This window comes from Melospiza melodia, chromosome 6 (genome assembly GCF_035770615.1).
Source record: "Melospiza melodia melodia isolate bMelMel2 chromosome 6, bMelMel2.pri, whole genome shotgun sequence".
NCBI lineage: Eukaryota > Metazoa > Chordata > Aves > Passeriformes > Passerellidae > Melospiza > Melospiza melodia.
The window spans coordinates 59,336,782-59,355,520 of record NC_086199.1 but is presented as its reverse complement, the minus strand read 5'-3'; the positions used below and the strand labels follow the sequence as shown (position 1 = coordinate 59,355,520).

Below are 18,739 nucleotides of genomic sequence, written 5' to 3'. Positions count from 1 at the left end.
TTCTAAGTATTATTATTGGTTGTTATGTACTCGGAAGGAAAACGCTGGTATTATAGCTTTGCAAAGCTACTTACTAAATATACTATGGAAAAAATAACTGCATTACCTCTTGTAGTGCAGGATTTCAACAGCACTTGCAGTCACTCCTTAGAGTTTTTCATCTTTAGAAACCAAATTACTCATTGTCTAAATAGCTGAACTTTCATCTCTATAAATAAGATATTTCAGCTTTGCACAATTCATTTAAAATGCTGACAAATAAGGATTCTCACTTGATTCTCAGTAGCTTTATTGTTCAGTTTCATTTACTGTAGCAAATGTATTTGTTGAAGATGTAACATAGGGCTTCCATTTTTAGTAATGGAAGACTTCAGAATTAATCAGGGTTCATAAAATTTAGCATTTTTCTTGAGAAAAGAAAGTAAAAGGGTGAAAGTTTCTTGAACAGATCCTTTCTTTCTGCTTCCAGGAAGCCATCTTCTTCTGAAATTCTTTGTGATGCATCTTCCAAGTACACCCATTGCATTTTATTTTTCTGGGCCAGAAACCACCTCATCACCCACACTTTATCTGCTGCACTGAGTATTGCAGCCACTTTCTTATCTCTATGTTTCACTCATGGCTTTCTTATCATTTCTTCAGAATTCTGCTGCAAAAATAACATCTGAATTATATCCCTGTGGCTGTGACCAAATGCTCCCTCAGCACAGAGTCAGTTGAAATGTCTCTAGCATTTGCCTTTCTGCTCCTATACATGTGAGTGCAGCTGGTCTCTCCATATCCTCCCTGAGCTTGTACATCTAAAGAAGCTCCCTCTCTTCTGTGCAGCAGCTGATCACTTTTTATTGAAGTATCTTCTCAAAACCAGTTTTTCCTAGGGCCTGTCCTTGACAAGCCCCTGGTAAAAGGGTTATGATGTGGATGTGGTTTAGTGGGTGAACATGGCAGGGCCAGGCTGATGGTTGGACTTGGTGATCTTAGAGGTTGTTTCAGCTTCAGTGATTCTATGATTTTATGGCCCATTCTGTTTTCCTTACCATGTGCCACTTCTGTAACATTTGATTCTCAAAATCCTTAACTCTTATTTATTATTTTAGACACATACGATGGAGCCTGAGAGATACATATGAATATTCCTGCTGCAAATAAAAAGGGAAAACGTCAGATGCAGAGAAAGCTTTGCTCTGTTCTTATTTGCCATGCTCAGTCTCATTTGGCAGAGAATGTGCCCAGGAATGTCACAGACCTATGTGCAGGAGAAAAGTTATAGGGAAAGGGGCTTGAGCTAATAAAATAGTTTTGATTTTCAGCTATCTTTCAATTCAGCTTATTGAAAGATAGCTGAAAAAACTAGATGAAAAAATGTTGAAACTTTTGAAAGCAATGTGTGAGCCTAAGGCCTTTGTCTCTTCTGGCAAGGCATGAATGAATACTGGCAGTGAAGGCAATTATGCTTCTGTGTTATGAAAATATCTCACAAAGGCATTTTGAAACTTAGATGGCATTAGAAAAGGTTTTAACACTTGGATCAGTCAAGGTGGTTTATTATTAGTTCATTGCTTTTTAGATAAATTCTAGATCGTGGATGACGCTTTCTTATAAGAAAAGTGAAATCGTAATAATTAATCAGATTCTGTAGGAAATTTCTGAAGCAGAAAACACCATCACCATCACAACAGAATTATTATTTTTGTTTGTTATTCAATTCTTCTTGACTTGTTATAGCTCTAAGCTCTAACAAAGGCTTAATGTGAACTATGCCATTTCCAGGTAAAAAAAAAATCAGCATGAGCTTGTGCTGTTCTTTGCACATGCTGAGTACTGCTCTCTCCTACCTGTTTGAATTTTTTTAAAGTAGATGAACATCATTCAGACTCATAGTCACCTCCAACTGTCATGAATTCCCCTCAGATTTTTAGTTGATTAAAGCTGGAATAGATTTTTTGTAACAGCGCTTAAGTCTATGAGCCTGTAAGTTCAGAGGTGCATAAATGTGAGACTTGACTTGCCATTGCCCTGAGACTTGTGGCATTTCAAAATCCCACCCTTAGGTGTCAAATCTGACATCAGAAGAAGCCTGGTTCTGAAAACTGCAAATCCGGATCCTTGTTTATATACCTTAAATAAACTGGGCTTGAAAATTGTTAACTATTTCAGGAGCACTGAGGAATTCAAAACCAGCATTACTTTTATTTAGGTGCTGGGGACTGGGTTGTAAGAATCTAACTTTGTGACCTCTGAGAAAAAAATAAAAACCAGGCTATACATTTTTAAGGCTTCTTAAAACAATCAAGAATACTTGATGTTTTTGAATATCTAATTTGTAATCAAGAGCCTCCTGAGTCAGTGGTTAGCATAAGGATTATGAAATGCTCTTCTCTTTATGTGATAGGCATAGATCAAAATGTCTTTCAGTGTTTAAGGTATTTTAATGTTTTTAATGTGAAATACTTTGTAGGTAAGAATCTCAGTTGAAAAAATTCCACTGAAGCTTTTGCTTTTGAGCTTTAAAAGCCAACAGTCAACATTCATTCAATGTTTGGGTTTTATTCCTCTCCTCAATCTTGCAAATAAAAGCTTCACAATCTGACCATCTCAATGTGAGGTCCTAAATTGCCATTTTGAGCCACAGCAGTGGTATTTGCAAAAATATCCCCTTTTTTCCCTGCAATGGTGGCATGCACATATTTTTCCACACTGGCTAGCTCCCCATACAAACTGGTATTTAAAACTTATACAGCTTTCCAGTCCACACAGCAATGTTGCTAGTGCTGGTGTGAATTCTTGCAGTATTTGTACTTGCTTGTAGAACAGCTTTGTTTTAAGCAAAGCAGAAAGCCAATTGCTGTTACTTATTTATACATTTGCTTTTATGTTTTAAAATAAGTTTATAGAAATGCCAGGCTAAAGCCAGTACTAAGACCTTGGAATAAGCCAGTCATGATTTATGTATACATACAGCTATGTAAATGATAAAATTTCTTTTAGTCTGTCTTCCCTTAAAAGCATTTCTCCCTGACAGGACTTGCTCTACAGCCAATACAGCCCTCAACACCCTGGGAGGGGAGTAGTGAAAAATTCTAATTTTATTCTACTTTTCCTGGTTGCATTTCCAAAATCAAGCAGTTTCCTAGATAGTCTCTAGAACAGCCCACTTTTCCTGATGTGAATCCTCCACATGCTGTGGGTGTTTCTGTTGCTGGTCCTGGTGGCACTCAGGTGACCAGCAAGTCCTGCCCTGACTGGTGTCGTGTCTCTGCCTTTGCATTGTTCTTGAAATATCTCTTCAAGAAATTTTCAGTGGGAAGAGGCAGGGATAGGTCCTCAGTATTTATCTCTGTTATTTGCCAGGCAACTCTATTGTCAGTTAGAATAAATAAACTCTTCTGAAGACAAGTGGGCTTTTTTTTGTTTGGTTTTTTTTTTTTTTTTTTTTTTCCCTGTGATGGTAACAGGTAAGAGATGTCCCTGTCTTTATCTGGACGCATGACTTTTTCCGTCTTATTTTCTCCCCCATCCTGCTGAAATGGGGGAGACAGAGAGTGGCTGGCTGGGCAGCTGGCAGCCAGCCTAGGTCAACCCACCACATAATTTAGTTGCTACAATTGACAGTCAAGTTTTATCTTCTATAAAAATGGAGTGCTGTAGAAAGAATAATATATACCCCACATTTTTGTGCCCTGGTGGCTTACCTGAGAAGGAAATTCTTTTGAATTTTAGTTAATAAATATGAGTTTATTTTTGCACAGAATTCCTTTCACACTTTTGAAAGTGCAGCACAGTACTGTAAGTACAAAAGTTTTAGTTTTCTTTTAGTAAAGTGTAAGTACTCTTCTTCAGATAGTTGAAGAAGAAGTTAAAGTTAAAAACTTCTTCTTCAGATAGTTGAAGAAGAAGTTAAAGTTAAAAACTTCTTCAGATAGTTGAAGAAGAAGTTAAATTGGTTAAAAAAATGGAAAAGTGTTTATAGAAAAACCACAAAATACTGAGAAAGCCTTTATAATTGTTGATTTTTGTCTTTAAATCGCATACAAGTTTATTGTGTCATCTCTTTTATAGAGTAGTGCCTGATTATTCCTGAGCTGAGAGTGTGCAGGATTTCAAAAGTTTGTGAAATGTGCTTTTTACTCTCATTTAAGCAGTTCATCCTATTAAGGAAGCAACGGTTTACCTCAAGAATATTCTAAAAGGGATAAGATCATATTAGTAGGGGGGAAAAAAACCTTCCACTGTTGTGTGAAAGGCTTCATTTTCATGTTCCAGGACCTCACCAAGAGCTGGGATTTTTTTCTCTTTTCAATCTTTTTCCTTCAAGCTTAGGAAAAAACCTTGTACCTTAGCCAAAATATTTAAACACCAGTAATTTCAAAACATTAATCTGTGATCCTTTTGTAGTTCCTGTGTGGCGCTGGGAAGGGGTGCAAACAAACAAACAAACAAACAAACAAACAGTGGTTTCCATTTGTCACCCTGAGCTGTGACTCTGCCCCTCCCTCCCGCGTTTGTCTCGCCACTGAGTCACTGAACTTACAGTATTGTGTAACTTTCATTTCTGTGGAGGCTTGTTACATTAGAAAAATTGTTCCAAAGAAAGCAACAATTATGACATAAGCACATCTGGCTCTTGCAAATTATTCTTTATTAAGCTTTCATTTAATTACATGTGCTGAAAGGTCTGCTTTTGATTACTGTAATTTTTTTTATTTGTCCATCTGAATGATAGTAATGTTGGAAATTACATACAAACCACCTGGCTTTTTTCTCACTAATAAGGCAAAGTTTATGTAGATCTATGTGTAGAAGAGGGATTAGAGTCTTCCCTGTTCATGGCAGAAGAATTATTCATGATGCTAATTCAAGGTGAGGGTTTAAGTTTGGTCACTGGAAAGAAATGGCACCAAATTGGTTTTGTTCAGTAAACACTTTTTATTGGTTGGGATGGTTTATTTAATATAAAATCTATGTTTCAGTTAAACTTTTTGAAAAGTTCCACTGGAGATTTTTTTGGACTTTCATCACTATTTACAGGAACTTTTAAGGCCTAGGTTCATTATTAGTACTTATAGAACATATATCATTGTACAGAGAGATGGAGACATACCTTGTTGGCTATTTTAACTTTACCTTTTGGTAGGAAATCATTCTTGTGGCAGTAAAGTTTCTGGAATAGTGGTTAATTTCTTGCTAAGAACATAAAGACCTGGATTATTATTATTTCTGACAGGGGCTTATACCTCCTTTTCATAAATAGCCTTATAATTTTACCAATTTTGTTTTTAATATTCAGGCACAGTGTAATTTTTTTGCTCAACACCATGACTATCATTAGCAAGAAGGAATAAAAAATCAAGAAAAATCAGCAAAAGTCAAATGAAGAAAAAATATATTGGTGTTTGGGAGTTTTCCAGACTTTGTTTTTTCTCTTTTTGCAAATAGCAGAAAGGGAAGCCACAAACAAGAGCTGAAAAAATTCCTTGAAGAGAAGAAACACCAGTGGAAAAATTAAAAAAAAAAAAAAAAAGAAAAAAAAAAGAAAAAAAAAAAAGAAAAGTGCATTTACAGCTTCTTTCTTTAGGAATATTGCAGGAATATATGTATATCTTCTTGTCTTCCAGCAACTGTATGCAGCTCAGCTGGCAAGCATGCAAGTTTCTCCTGGAGCCAAAATGCCATCTACTCCACAGCCACCAAATACAACAGGGGCACTTTCACCCACTGGGATGAAAAATGAGAAGAGAGGGACCAGCCCGGTAACTCAAGTTAAGGTATTTTTCAGTAAAGAAAAAAGCTGGTGTTTGAGAAGGACAGTAAAAGCAAATGATCTCTGTAATTGTTTTACAGCTGGAAGTTGAACCACGGTACAGTTCTTCAATATTCAAATAAAAAGTTCCATTTTAGTGCTGTATTATCAGTAGAGAGAAGGGAAGAGAAAAAATTCACTTGTTTCCAAAAATACCAGGCGTCCCTCTTCCTACCAGAGGCAGCACAACAGATTCATCAGTAAAATGTGACATTTTCAAGTTTCAGTTTGTAATCTGGTAACACGCATAAATGGCATCCATTTCACGAATTGTTTCACATTGAACTCTTGAGTATCTTAAAATGTGGTGCTGGCTTATATTGTTAGGGTAAGAGAAAGACTGTAGATCTTCTAATTATTTTACAAATCTCTAGCTGTATTTAATTCTACAATTTTGGAAATGCCTCCTATAAAAATAATATGTAAGTCAGGGCTCTGGGGAAAACATTGTGTCTCTGCAGATTGATTTGACTTTTGCTGATTTCACGCAGCTGCCGACAACCGCGCTGCTCCTCGCTGGTTTTGCTCCACTGCCGAGTGCTTGTGCCTGCTTATTCTCACTAGCTTGGAACCAGGCAGCTACAACATGGCATTTGCCAGGAGCCTGGAATGAGTGCTGTGCTCCCCCTGAAACCCATGGAGCAGCCTTTGGGTGCGACTGCCTGGCTTCTCCTGCTGTGCTCTCCCGGGGTGGTTGGGGATTTCATGAGAATGAAAAACATGCTCAAGGACCAGTTTACTGCAAACTGTAAAAAAAACAAAACAAAACTCAACATTCAGATGTTTTACCCATTTGAATGATAGAGGTATAAATGCTGAACAATTAAAATAAATCTAAAAGTGGCATCTAGTGCCTTTGTGGGGTGAGAGGGAGGATATGTTGGGGGGTTTTTTTGCTGGCTGCTGACACCTTACAGGAAAACAATCCTTAGCTTCAAACCAGCCTGAGAAGATTTTACTCACTTGAGGTGGTGGTTTCTTTTTTTTTTTTTTCCCCATTTTTTGACACGAGAGTAAAATATCATTTGTTTTTTCATTATCATCAGTCATGGCGGTAAAGTGCGGGTGAGTAGATATTTCTGCCTGGGCTGATAAATTTCCATGACACTTTTTTTGCTAGGCTGAGAGTACCAATAAATAAAAACTATTCCATTATGGCCAGATCTAACATTTATTTAGCAAAGCGTTCACTTCACTTAGCAGTGGATGTGTGTTAGTCTAATATTTTACCTCTTGTAATCCAACGCCAGGTTTGGGAGCAGTCAGGGAAATTTACCGCGCATGCAGAGTTTGCTACGGTCAATACAGAAGCCACCAAAAGCAAAGCCCAACTGTTCCAGCAAAGTTGCCATAGTATAGTGATACCTAACACCAGTGATTTATGGCATTGAGAATATACTACTGACTGCTTTAATGTGAAAAAGTACTTCTGGCAGTGAGCGAGCCAAATGGACCTACACCAAACCAAACCTTTACTGTATGAGTAAAATTTTCCCTGGTTAAATTCAAGCACATATCTTCTTGAACCAAGGCCAGTGCTGTTCCAGGTTTGTGGCCAGCTGAGTCCTATTACAGAATTGACCACATGCAAATTATTGGGGGTTTCCCTATATAATGTAACTTGAATGGACTTAAGTATATGTTAATAAAATTGAAGTATTTTTATGATTATTTTTATTAAGCACACTACTGCATTCAGAATATTAAAGATGAACTACAAGTGCTTTGTGTGGACGAATACCAGTAGCTAATGAAGAAATTATTAGTGTGAAAGCAGTACCTATATTCAGTCTCTGCAGATTGTTACATTTGTTAGCCGTGACAGTTTTGATGGTCATGCATTGCTTAACAAACCCTCTATATTTTCCCTGGTTTTAAGCAGCTTGTATAAACTACTTGCATTATTTATAGAATTAATGCAATTCTTTTATGGTAGTCAGATCTTTCAAAAAGTAATGGTAGATTTTCGTTAATTCAGTGACCAGAATGTTTTCCAGTTTTTTTGGTTGCCTTGCAGAAATGACAGTGCTGTCTAGATAATACAAACAAACAAGTTCTGGCAGTGTTTAGAGTTCTTTCATTATCGTATCAGTACTAGATGGAAAAGTATTTAAAAAGTGATCACTGTAGCATAGATTCATATGTGCACATGTTCACAGTACCGAGCCTTGCAAGCTTCATGGTCTGAATGGGGCTCTGCACTCTTGGAAAAGTTTATGGAAGCCACTTTGTATCTGTGCAAAGAAAGGGATCGCATGTAAGTGTGGCCACAAAGCACCAAAATTGACTCTGTTCCTGGTACCTTTGAGCTTCTGCTTTCACCTAGACCCTGAAAGGCTGTGGATGTTTGTGCACAGTCTGGGGCCAGGAAGAATTGAGGTGTCACGCAGTTTTATGGGAAAAGTTTAAAGCTGGTGATGGGATGGCATTACAAATACCTGTTTATTATGTTCTCATGTTTAATCCATTGTGTGTGACCACATGTACTTTGCTTGACAGTAAGGAGAATGGAGCAGATGAGATAATGTGATGTATTATTGTATTTTGACATAATTCTAAGCTTCCAAGTGATCAGTGCAGTGTTTTAAAATGCGAACAATCTCTTACATCCAGTGTAATTCTGCTCTGGGCATATTTTAAATGAGAGATCTGTCTTACTGGGCTCTTTAATGACAGAAAATCACTGTTCCACAGTTTTCTAAGTGCTCTGTCTTGCTTAATGTATTAAGTAAAGGAACAAGCTGAAAGAATGGGAAGAAGGTTGCACTGCAAATGTTTGTACTTATCAAAGAAATTAATTGCTTGAATAAGTCTTCTTCAAAGAGTTGAAGTATTTTTAGATGGACCTATTCTACAGCACAGAAAAAAGACATATGTCAGAGAGAGTTCCTTCCACATTTGCAAATGAAAACTATCAAACCTTATAAAGATTTACACACCCTTAAAAAACATTCCTTGCATTAATGCAAATAAAACATACAGGTAAAATAATGGTTAAATTCAGCAGAAGTAAGTACAGAATATGGGAATAATACAGAAGTATTGAACAAGGAGCAGAAATGCAGTTATGAGGAAAATAGTTTTGACAATTGAATAACAAAATATCGTAAAGTTAGCAAAATTAAATGGTAGAAAATAAAATATATATTTTAAATGCATGTGGTATGTAGTCACTACCCTAATAAGTAAAGGAATTTGAATTCAGTGAAATTCTTATCTCCTGTTATGAGGGACCAGCATAGATTATTTCACTGAACAAAACATGTACTCTGAATTAGATGCATGGAATGTATAAGCTAGCAGCAGCTCTAAATGTGGGCCAAAGAGCTGTCAGGGCTTCCAAATGATTCTTTCATAGTAGTACTTCTGATTCCTTAGTTTCTAATACATTTAAAAATAAGCTACATAACTTATTTTTATAGTGCCAGGAACTTTTCAAATAGAACCAGTGCAAAAGCATTACTGAGCTGCTGGAAATTTTAAATAATTCTTTGTAAATGCCCTAGGTTAATTTAGATCTCTGAAAACACATTAGGAAATTAAGCTGTAATGTGAGCTAATTCAAATTTTAATTTGGCAAAAAGAATGATCCAGTCACATAGTTAATGTAAATAAGAAGCATAACACAGAGAAATTAATGAGGTTTCCTTTCGTTGAATCTTAAAGGAGGCAGATAATTAGCTTCTTTTGTTATTATTGCTGTGGAATGTGGCATTGTCTTCGAGGTGTAAAGTAACTGCTGCTTGCCAAATGATGCCTTCATTTGTCTTTTCCTAATAGTTATTTGCATTCAACTCTTGCAGGATGAAGCAGCTCAGCCACTGAATCTCTCAGCCCGACCCAAAACAGCTGAACCTGTCAAATCCCCAACATCTCCAACGCAGAATCTCTTCCCAGCCAGCAAAAGCAGCCCAGTGACAGTGACGAGCAAGAGTGGCATCCCCAGCCCGCTCAGTGGGTCCCTGGGAAGAGGATCCTCTTTAGGTAACTAATCTGTCCTGGGAAAAGGAGAAAATAGAAAAAAGTTTTCTGCATGAAAGTCCAGCCTGAGCACACTTAGTTCTGGATTAGGTAGATAGTTAGGTGCACGTTTCTGTTTAAAATTGAAAAAAAAAAAAAAAGTCATAGTGAAGCTTTTCAAAGAATGATTGATTGCCAAAGTTTTATAAGAGTGTCCAAAGAGATGTATCAGTGTGTGACAAACACAGGAAAGAAATACATAATGTAGGAAATGCATGCAAATACACACAGATAAGTAAATAAAGATTGGTATATAAAACCTTTAAAATAAGTTTGGGTGAATATCACTCCTAAAGGCATCTACTGGGTGTATACACACAAAGTTAACTTTTAAATTTTGAATTTTGGATCAAGAAAATAAAAAACTGTCTTTGCACACACATGGAGCCTAACCAGATACTAGATAGATTTTTTTTTTTAAGTAGAGAATGAAAGGCATTAGTCCAGACAGTTTATGCTATTATTTGATGATGCTTTTGTTATTTGATCATATTTTTCTCATTTGTTCACCTGTCTGTCAGGATTTCCTTGATTCATATGGTTGCAAGTAGGGAATTTTTGACCTGTGTTCAAGATTCTTTAAGCTTGTTAAGTGATGAAATGAAATTGGTCTGAAACTATGTATGAAGACTACTTTAACCAGTCAAGAAACAGAATCAAGAGCTGCAAAATGTAGATGATCAGCCCTAAAGTTCAAATAGTAAATTTTAACAGTGACTAAATACTTACTACAGACCACTTATTCACAATCTGTAGCTCAAGTGTACTTGTAAAATATATAGAAACACTTGTGAATAATGAATAGATATGTTAAATACATATATTAAATATATAAAAATTATGGGGTTTTTTCCATTCCCAAACACTTGGGAACATCATGATCTCTGAAAGATATTTTCTGCAACTATCTAGATACTTTACCTGTCAATTTATTTGCAACTATCACTGCATTATCTTACATTAAAATGTGAAATATCAATCTGAAGTCATAGACCATTCCAAAGAAAGGAGCACAGAAGACAAATAGTGCCTAAGGTATAAATATTTTAAGGTATAAATATTTTTCATGTAAAGTCATAAAAAAATTTTGTCTCAATCCTTAAGTATAAAAAAAGACAGGAAGACATTACCAAAAATCAGCAAGCCATGTAGGAGCTTTTGCTGTGTGTACATGATTATGAATCTAAATCTCTTTAAAAATCATGCAAATATGGTTCCCAAATTCTTTAGGGTCCAGAATGGAACTTAGTGGTTGAAATGGGTCAGAACATTGCAAATTTTCCTCAGCAGAAACATTAGTTTTATTTTGGAGAGAGGTATTTCATTCAGATAGAAAACATCACCAGTCCCATCACTTGTTGGGATAGGATGAAAACATCACAGTCTGCATCCCTTCTTACCATGGTATTAAATTAGGCATTTGGTTCCCAGGATAAAATGTGAGAAACCCTTAATAATTTTTAGTTTAACATAATTCAGGGTCCTTAGAGATTGAATTTGCTGTATTGTGCTCACCTGAACTTCAGGGAAATGAAAAGAATATAAAAGTGATCTTTGAAGGTTAATTCCAAAACTAGTCTGTTTGGGTTTTTTGGTTGTTGTTTTGTTTTGGATTTTGGTTTTGTTGGATTTTTATTTCCTTTTTTTAATTTTATTTTTTTAGTAGTAGACTGTCAATAAGTACACAAATCTGGCAAATTCAGAGCTTTTATAGAAGACATTTGCTGGCCAGGCAGATGCACAGGTCACACACAGACTGAGATTGCTCAAAATTCCCAGGCTAGAATATATATGCGCCAATCTATCCATGTGTAGTATAGAGAATACTTCCATGTAGGAGCAGGTAAAAAGAAACAGCCACAAAATAATTGCTGTCTTTTTCTCTCAAAACTAAAACTGTCTGGGACATTCATCTTCATGAATGCATTGTGAGATGTAACAGGAATGCTTGGCTGAGTTTGATGCTTGTTTGAAAGTTTCTTCATGTTCACAGCAATAGAAAGAAAACTGTTTTTTTCTCTACTGATTTAGAGATTTATACTCATGTTATGGTGATAATGATCTTTGTCCCCAAAAGTAAATGTTAGTGCCCTTTCTGAAATGGAAATGCAAATGTCTAGAGTGATAGTTCTCTCTATAAAGAAATTCTAAGAACTGACATGGAGTTTCATGGACTTGTAAATGAGATTTTTTTCCTTTGTTCATTTCATTAATTATTTTAACACCTCAAAAGTTTTCCAGTTTAAGCTTCAGAATACTGTTGTCTTAAACACATATTTAAATTTGAGTCCATGAGTATGCTCAGATAGCTCTAGACCAGGCTATTCCAAGACCTCAGTGTTTGTATTTCTAACAGCCAAAGAAGTGCATGAGTTTATCAATCACTTCAGTAGCGTAATTCAGCCATCAAACATATAACAATTGCCACTCCTCCTGCAGATGTTGGTTGGGTGCAGCTCTAAGAGTGTGAGAGCAGAGTTCTTACCCTGGATTCCAGTTTGGATAATTACCTAAATAAAATGTGTTCTCTCTTTATAGATATCCTTTCCAGTCTTAATTCACCTGCCCTATTTGGGGACCAGGACACAGTAATGAAAGCCATTCAGGAGGCTCGAAAAATGAGAGAGCAAATCCAAAGGGAACAGCAGCAGCAGCAGCAGCCTCATGGTGTGGATGGAAAATTGCCCTCCATGAATAACATGGGTCTAAACAACTGCAGGAATGAAAAGGTAATGTCTCCCACTCCCACACAGTCTGTCACTCACTCTTCCCTTCCCTGCAAAATAGCTTCTTGTTTTTGTATGAAAATTCTTTTTAGAGCTTTTAGCCCTCTCTGATTTCATGTTAAACACATCTTTGTCACTTCTCAGTGCAGTGCTGCAAACTTCTCTAGGTGTGCATGGCAGCATTCACACCCACAGTCCTGTGAACACACAGGAGGAAGCTGTAAGCACATTGAAACATGGAAAAGGGCTTGGTTGGAACTTCCAGTGTTTGTAGTCACCAGAGTTTGAACTGTGCTTTTGAGAATGGCTGGATTAAAAAATATAGCTAAAAGGCCATATTTTCTGTGCTAGCGTGGTGGAGTATTAGAATGCCAGTGGATGAATTGAGGGAGCTTGAATCTGTGGTTCAGGTGCTACAAAGTACTTAGGCTCAAAACAGCTGCATTTGGCTCTCAGTTGCAGTGGGAAATTAGAGATTAAACATTCTCTGCTGAATCTTCAGTGTTGAATCTCTGAAATGAGGTGGCACACTAGAGTAAAAGGATAAATGAGGGGGAAGTGTTGGTACAATGGGACCAGCACTGGACTGAGCAGGACATGATCCAGCTTAGAGAATAGCAACCTGGGAGCTTGTAGGAAAGGTAAGGAACAGTTTCTATCACCAGTCAGAGGACAAAGAAGACTCTTGGAAAATCCCCTGAACCTGTGTTGTCCCATTCTAGGCCTCTTTGAGGTCTTCAGAATGTGCTCCAGCAGCAGGTCTCTGGTAACTGGCTGAGGTAAAGGCAGCCCTTTGGGTGGAGAATGCTTCTCTGTGAGCTTCCCTAAAGGTTCCACAGGCTGCAAAAAATGCAGCACACAAGTTATTTTTCACCTCTGACACAAATCAGTCAGAGACCGCAATACTTATTCCCGTCATCTAGAAAGGGAAAAGCATTATCCCAGTAGTCACTCAAGCTTTGGCAAATAGAACAGTTATGATGAAATTTAGTAATTAATGGAAAGAAAACTGACATATTAATTAGCCCATACAGCAACCAGTGTTTCAGACTCTTTGTTAAAACCCTCCAGAACAGCAGGTAGTTCCAATGCCTGTAAATGTTCTGTGATTCTCTATATCAGAAGGCAGGGTAGGTTCTTTGTTTCTTGGGTGAGGGAGGGAAGACTATGTTGTAGCCCAAAGACTAATGGGAGTTTTGAGTCCAGGTTGAGTATAATAAGTACAGAATATTAACTGTAACTTAAATGATGAATTTGATAATATTCTGATCTTTTCTCAGCCCACAAAGGAATGCTTGGGTGAGTGTTTTGTAGCAAGGCACAGAAAGACATAGAAATGGCATAAACAGACCCATTAAAAGTTGATACACACCTTTTAATTGCATTTTATATTTTTGCTTGATAGTTTCTTTAGAGCACTCATATTAAGTAGTGGCTATTAAAAAAGATTGGTTAAAATGTTACCACACAGGATAAACAATGCTTTTCTGAGTCAGACTCAGTGTCTAATAAATATATATGTCTGCTAGTATTGGTTTGAAACTCATAATTGGAAACTCCATTTAATACAAGTTGATATTAAAAATATAGAAATTAATAACTGATCAAGCAGGCTATATTCAAACACTCTAATTGTAAAGTCGGTGTTTGCCTTAAGTAATCAAGAGGCAGGATACTAAAACCCAGGTTATAAAAATAAAAAAAATGTCACATACATGAATCAGTATTAAGAGTTTATAAAATTATGCTTATTTTAAAATTTATTTTATGAGTTTCAGTGGCTTGACATTTAAAAAATATCTAATATGCTATAAGGGCTATTAAAAGAATTCTTAACATTTGATTTCACTTTGAAAAATAAGTATAAAAATGGCATTCACTTACTTATTGAGTCTGTCCCCTGTGTATTTTCAGTATCATATTTATGTCTTGTATTCGATATAACAAGTTCCTATTTCATCTTTCACCCTTTAAAGCAGAGTCAGTAAATATTTCCGCGAATAATCTGAAATTTCTATTTTGTGCCAGTTTTACTAGCAATACACAGACTGATGCACAGCTTCTGGATTGAGGTTATACACCAGGCAATCTGAGCAAAAATAAAATAAAATTATTTTCCTTGCAAATATAGCAGAGTGAATCGGAACTCTTTAACAGATACAAACACCATCATTCTCCAATGCCATCTTTTGTGAGGAGACTTTTCAGGGAGGCACTTGCAACTTTCAAGACCTAAGAATAAAGCAGCAGCAGGGAAATCTGTTGTTAAGTCTCTTAGTGACCCTATGTAATCCTGCTGGGTTTATTTATTGCAGCAGGTACTACAGAGCCATTAAGGCAGGAAAGGCTTGTAGTTTGTGCTCTGGTTTTACCTCTGGTGTGCTGGTCTGTTATCCTCGCCCCACAGATGTGAGAAAAGGCAGGGGTGGCAAAAAAATGGGATATAAATCAGTCATTTTCAATGATGGTATATCCCCACTCTTATCCTAAAGAAAATAAAAGTATTAATTCAGTCATGAATAGTAAGAAAAATGTATTTATATTTTATAACAAGTATAAAATACATTAAAACCAGAAGCATCCTTTGCACAAACAGAATTCTAGAAGACTCTTCTTTCCCCCTTCACCCTCTGCCTTTCAAATTTTACATTATGATATACTTCTTTTACTCTAAAAATGATGGGCAGGATGATCAAAATGGAGGTGGGGGAGCAGGAATGCTAGATCACTTCAATTAGAGAAACATAATTTTGAAATAATTGTATGCCAAGAAAACTGCATGTAGTTTCTGTCATAATCCCAGTGAAGCTTTGATAACAGTTGCAATTTTGGATTGGTTTCTTTTGAAGAATCAGAACCCTGTGTTTTCAGGACCAAATTTTCAGAAATTGGCTTCAGGTAATTAGACTTGTAGAAATGAGTAGCTGGAAGCTGGCACCAGAAAAAGATGACAAATTAATTGCCTGCAGCTGGTTTAAAAAAGCTATTGAGTTCTGGTCAGTTGCTGGTCTTCAAGTTCAGATAGTTGGTAATAGTTTGTTGTGCAAATGATTGGACTCACAAAATTATGTACATAACTTCAAAGCCTGGGCTTAGGCCTTTTTGAAAATGTGTCATTCAAATCTCAGAAAGCTTTGTATTTGCTTACAGACACAGAATTGAAAATTGCTTGTGTTCATATTCTGCTGTTCAAAAAAAAAAAAAAAACAAACTACAAAGACTTTCAAAGTGCTCACAGAGATTCACTCATGAGAAAATGAGAAAGACCAAAACAAAAACATCCAGCACTCTGGGAGAGCCCAACATTGTCATTGGCTATAGTATTAAGCATTACACTTCTGAGATGATAGCATCCTGTGGAGTTATTTGTATGCTGAGAGGGGTAAGGATGGGCAGGTGAGCACCATGCAGCTGCTCCCTTGCTCCTGTCAGTGGGATGGGGAGGAGAGTCAGAAGGGTAAAATTAGAAAATTTGTGTGTTGATTACTATAGTTTAATAAGTTTAGCAAAATCTGTGCATGTAAACAAAGTAAAACAGGGAATTAATTGACTACTGCCCATTGCCAGACAGATGTTTAGCCATTCCTAGGAAAGCAGAGCTTCTGCACAAATAAGTCACATGGGAATACAAATGCCAAAACTCCAAACATTTCCTTTCCTCCAGATTTTATTGCTGAGTCTGATGTCATATGGTGTGGAATATCCCTTTGGTCAGCTGGGGTCAGCTGGCCTGGCTCTGTCCCCCTCTCAGTGCTTGGCACACCCCCAGCCTCCTCTGGCAGAGCAACACCAACACCAGAAAAGGTCTTGCTCTAGAAGCCCTGCTTGACAATAGGTGAAACATCCCTGTGTTATCCAGCTCTGTTTTGGTCACAAATCCAAAACTCAGCAGCGTGAACTAAACTTAACTCTGAGCCTAAATCAATACAGTGCACATGAGGCAAAAAAAAAATCACTATAATGGAGCTGAATTTTTCTGCTGCACTTCAGGTGGAGCAAGAAACTCCAGCGTGGTCTGATTGAGGAAAGGGAACAATAATGGTGCCAGTCATGTTACAGAGTAAACAGAAACACTGCAGAAGGAGAGTTAGGAAAATGAAGAAAATAATATACAGAGCTTTTACCATGTGATAGAAGCAAAAGTAAAATCATACCAAAAATTCATCCTTGTTTGCAGGCTGTGACTTATTTCCAGTCAAGCCATGTTCACCTTCAACAAGGAGTACTTAAACAAAATCTGCATTGCTTCAGCTACTTGTATTTATTTCAGTATTTCAAACTACCGTCATTGCCTAGAAGATTTGCTTTGATTTAAGGCTCTAAATGAATCTGAAAATGTTATATAATTTATAAGATAACTGACATTATTTTAAAAAGAATCAGATCCTATCTTTTTTGTACATAAAGCAGGAAAATGCTGACAAAGATGCTTCATAAAATCTTTGTATAAAAAATATAGGTAGAACTATGATTGGAGGAAAATCTATGAAGTCAAGATAGAATAAATACAAAATCAATTACCACAACATATTTGTATCCCCACATCCCCATTTACTTCCCATGAAGCATATTCATTGAGATCTGAGAGTAAGCAGAATTTAATATAACATTTTCATGTTTATATTCCATTCTTCATCTTTTGTACATTTTCAGACAACTGTGTATTTGCAGTAGGAAGGCAGAATTAGACCCCAAAATAAATGACATGAGTCATTGCCTACTTCCTGGGAATCATGGTACTTTAGCACCTCTTCTAATGAGCCTTTTATTCCTTTCTTATCTCTAAATCAAAGTTTCACAAGTTGAATCCACGTAATTTACCCTAATATAGACCCACAGTTTGTATGCAAAATGTGCACGTTCTTAAAAATGTGTATTATTCACCCCTGGAGATATTACAGTCTATTGATAAAATCCATATTTAGGCACTTGGATTTGACTTGATAAGCCATAACGACCCCTTTGGAGGCGTTTCGCTCTGCTGTATTTAGGGACTGTTAAGTATGTGGATTATTGAGACAATAGAGTGTAACAACTCCTCTGGAGCTGTTACACTTCATCATGTATATGAAGCTCCTGCACACATGTACAAACTTGTACAAAAACACTTCAGGAAGTCTTTGTAGGAAAAGTCACTAGTCATGCATAATCTCCTTTTGGCTGCCCACAGCAATGGCTCCAGCATTGTGCTGTTATTTTGCTGAAACCAAGCAATGCTGCATTGTGCTGCCCTCAGTTTTTTGCCAGCTTTTCTCTCCCCATGCATTCAGCATCAGAGACAGAACAACTGCAGTGGCAGGAGTCTCACTGTCTGTTCTGTATGTGCAGGAGGTTTCTCAGACAATCACAGAGGATCACCTTGTTACAAGCATCCTTTCTGTGAGTCAATTCTCAACTCTGTTAAAAAACCCCTAACACATAGTTAAGCAAATACTTTCCCAGTTCATTCTGCATGCAATTCTCTTTTTCCTTTTACTGAAAGGAGTCCTGACCACTCTTAAATTTAGAACATGAATTAATTGGTCATTAGGGCCTTGTGGATTTCTTATAAATCTTTATGAATATGTGGTTTAGATTTTCAGGTACTGATCTCTTCTCATTTCCTTTTTTCCTTTTAAGAAAACTTGTATTTTCTTTTTTTCCCCTTTAGTTTCTTCTAGCAGACTATTGATACTTTGTAAATAAGAGGTCAATGCTTAGATTTCAGTCTGCAGTGAGACATGAACAGTGAGCATTTTCAATTGGGTCTTTATTTCTGTTGGTTAAACCTTTGTTCTACTTGTAATTTAAGGATGAATGTCTAAAAATTAGGGGGGGAAAAGGGATAGCAGTAAAAATAGCAGATTACTAGTTTTGCAAAGTTATTGCTTTTCTGTGGTATTGTCTCCACACTCTGTAGCAAGTTCTGGTCTCACTGTAACTTAAGAAAGGTCCTGCCCTCCCACAGCTTACAGTTAGAGATGATGTAATATAAGTATTTAGATTCTATAATTAAAAATCTAGAACTGTATAGAAAGGGAAAAAAGAAAGACATTGATTTACTTGAGGAACTGTTAGTGTGGTCTCACTTTCTTGCTAGAATATAGGCAATTTATTCAACTCAGTGGGAGTGTATTCCATCTGTCTAATGAAGACTCTGATTCCTACAAAGAGACACTGCAAAGTGTTTTTTCCTGACTACGTCATCCTGCTC

The 18,739-nt window shown here is 36.7% G+C and overlaps 1 protein-coding gene across 14 annotated transcripts in view; it reads left to right on the top strand.

Moving 5' to 3' along the window:
- Positions 1 to 18,739, top strand: part of SOX6 (SRY-box transcription factor 6) — a 369,646-nt gene that overhangs the window by 298,569 nt on the left and 52,338 nt on the right. For 13 of the 14 annotated variants that reach the window (XM_063158537.1, XM_063158541.1, XM_063158536.1 and 10 more), the window contains 3 exons: positions 5,616 to 5,765; positions 9,604 to 9,784; positions 12,359 to 12,549. In XM_063158537.1, the coding sequence (XP_063014607.1) occupies positions 5,616 to 5,765; positions 9,604 to 9,784; positions 12,359 to 12,549 (522 nt within the window). The remainder of the gene's footprint in view (positions 1 to 5,615; positions 5,766 to 9,603; positions 9,785 to 12,358; positions 12,550 to 18,739) is intronic. The other variant, XM_063158543.1, reaches the window with a different exon arrangement.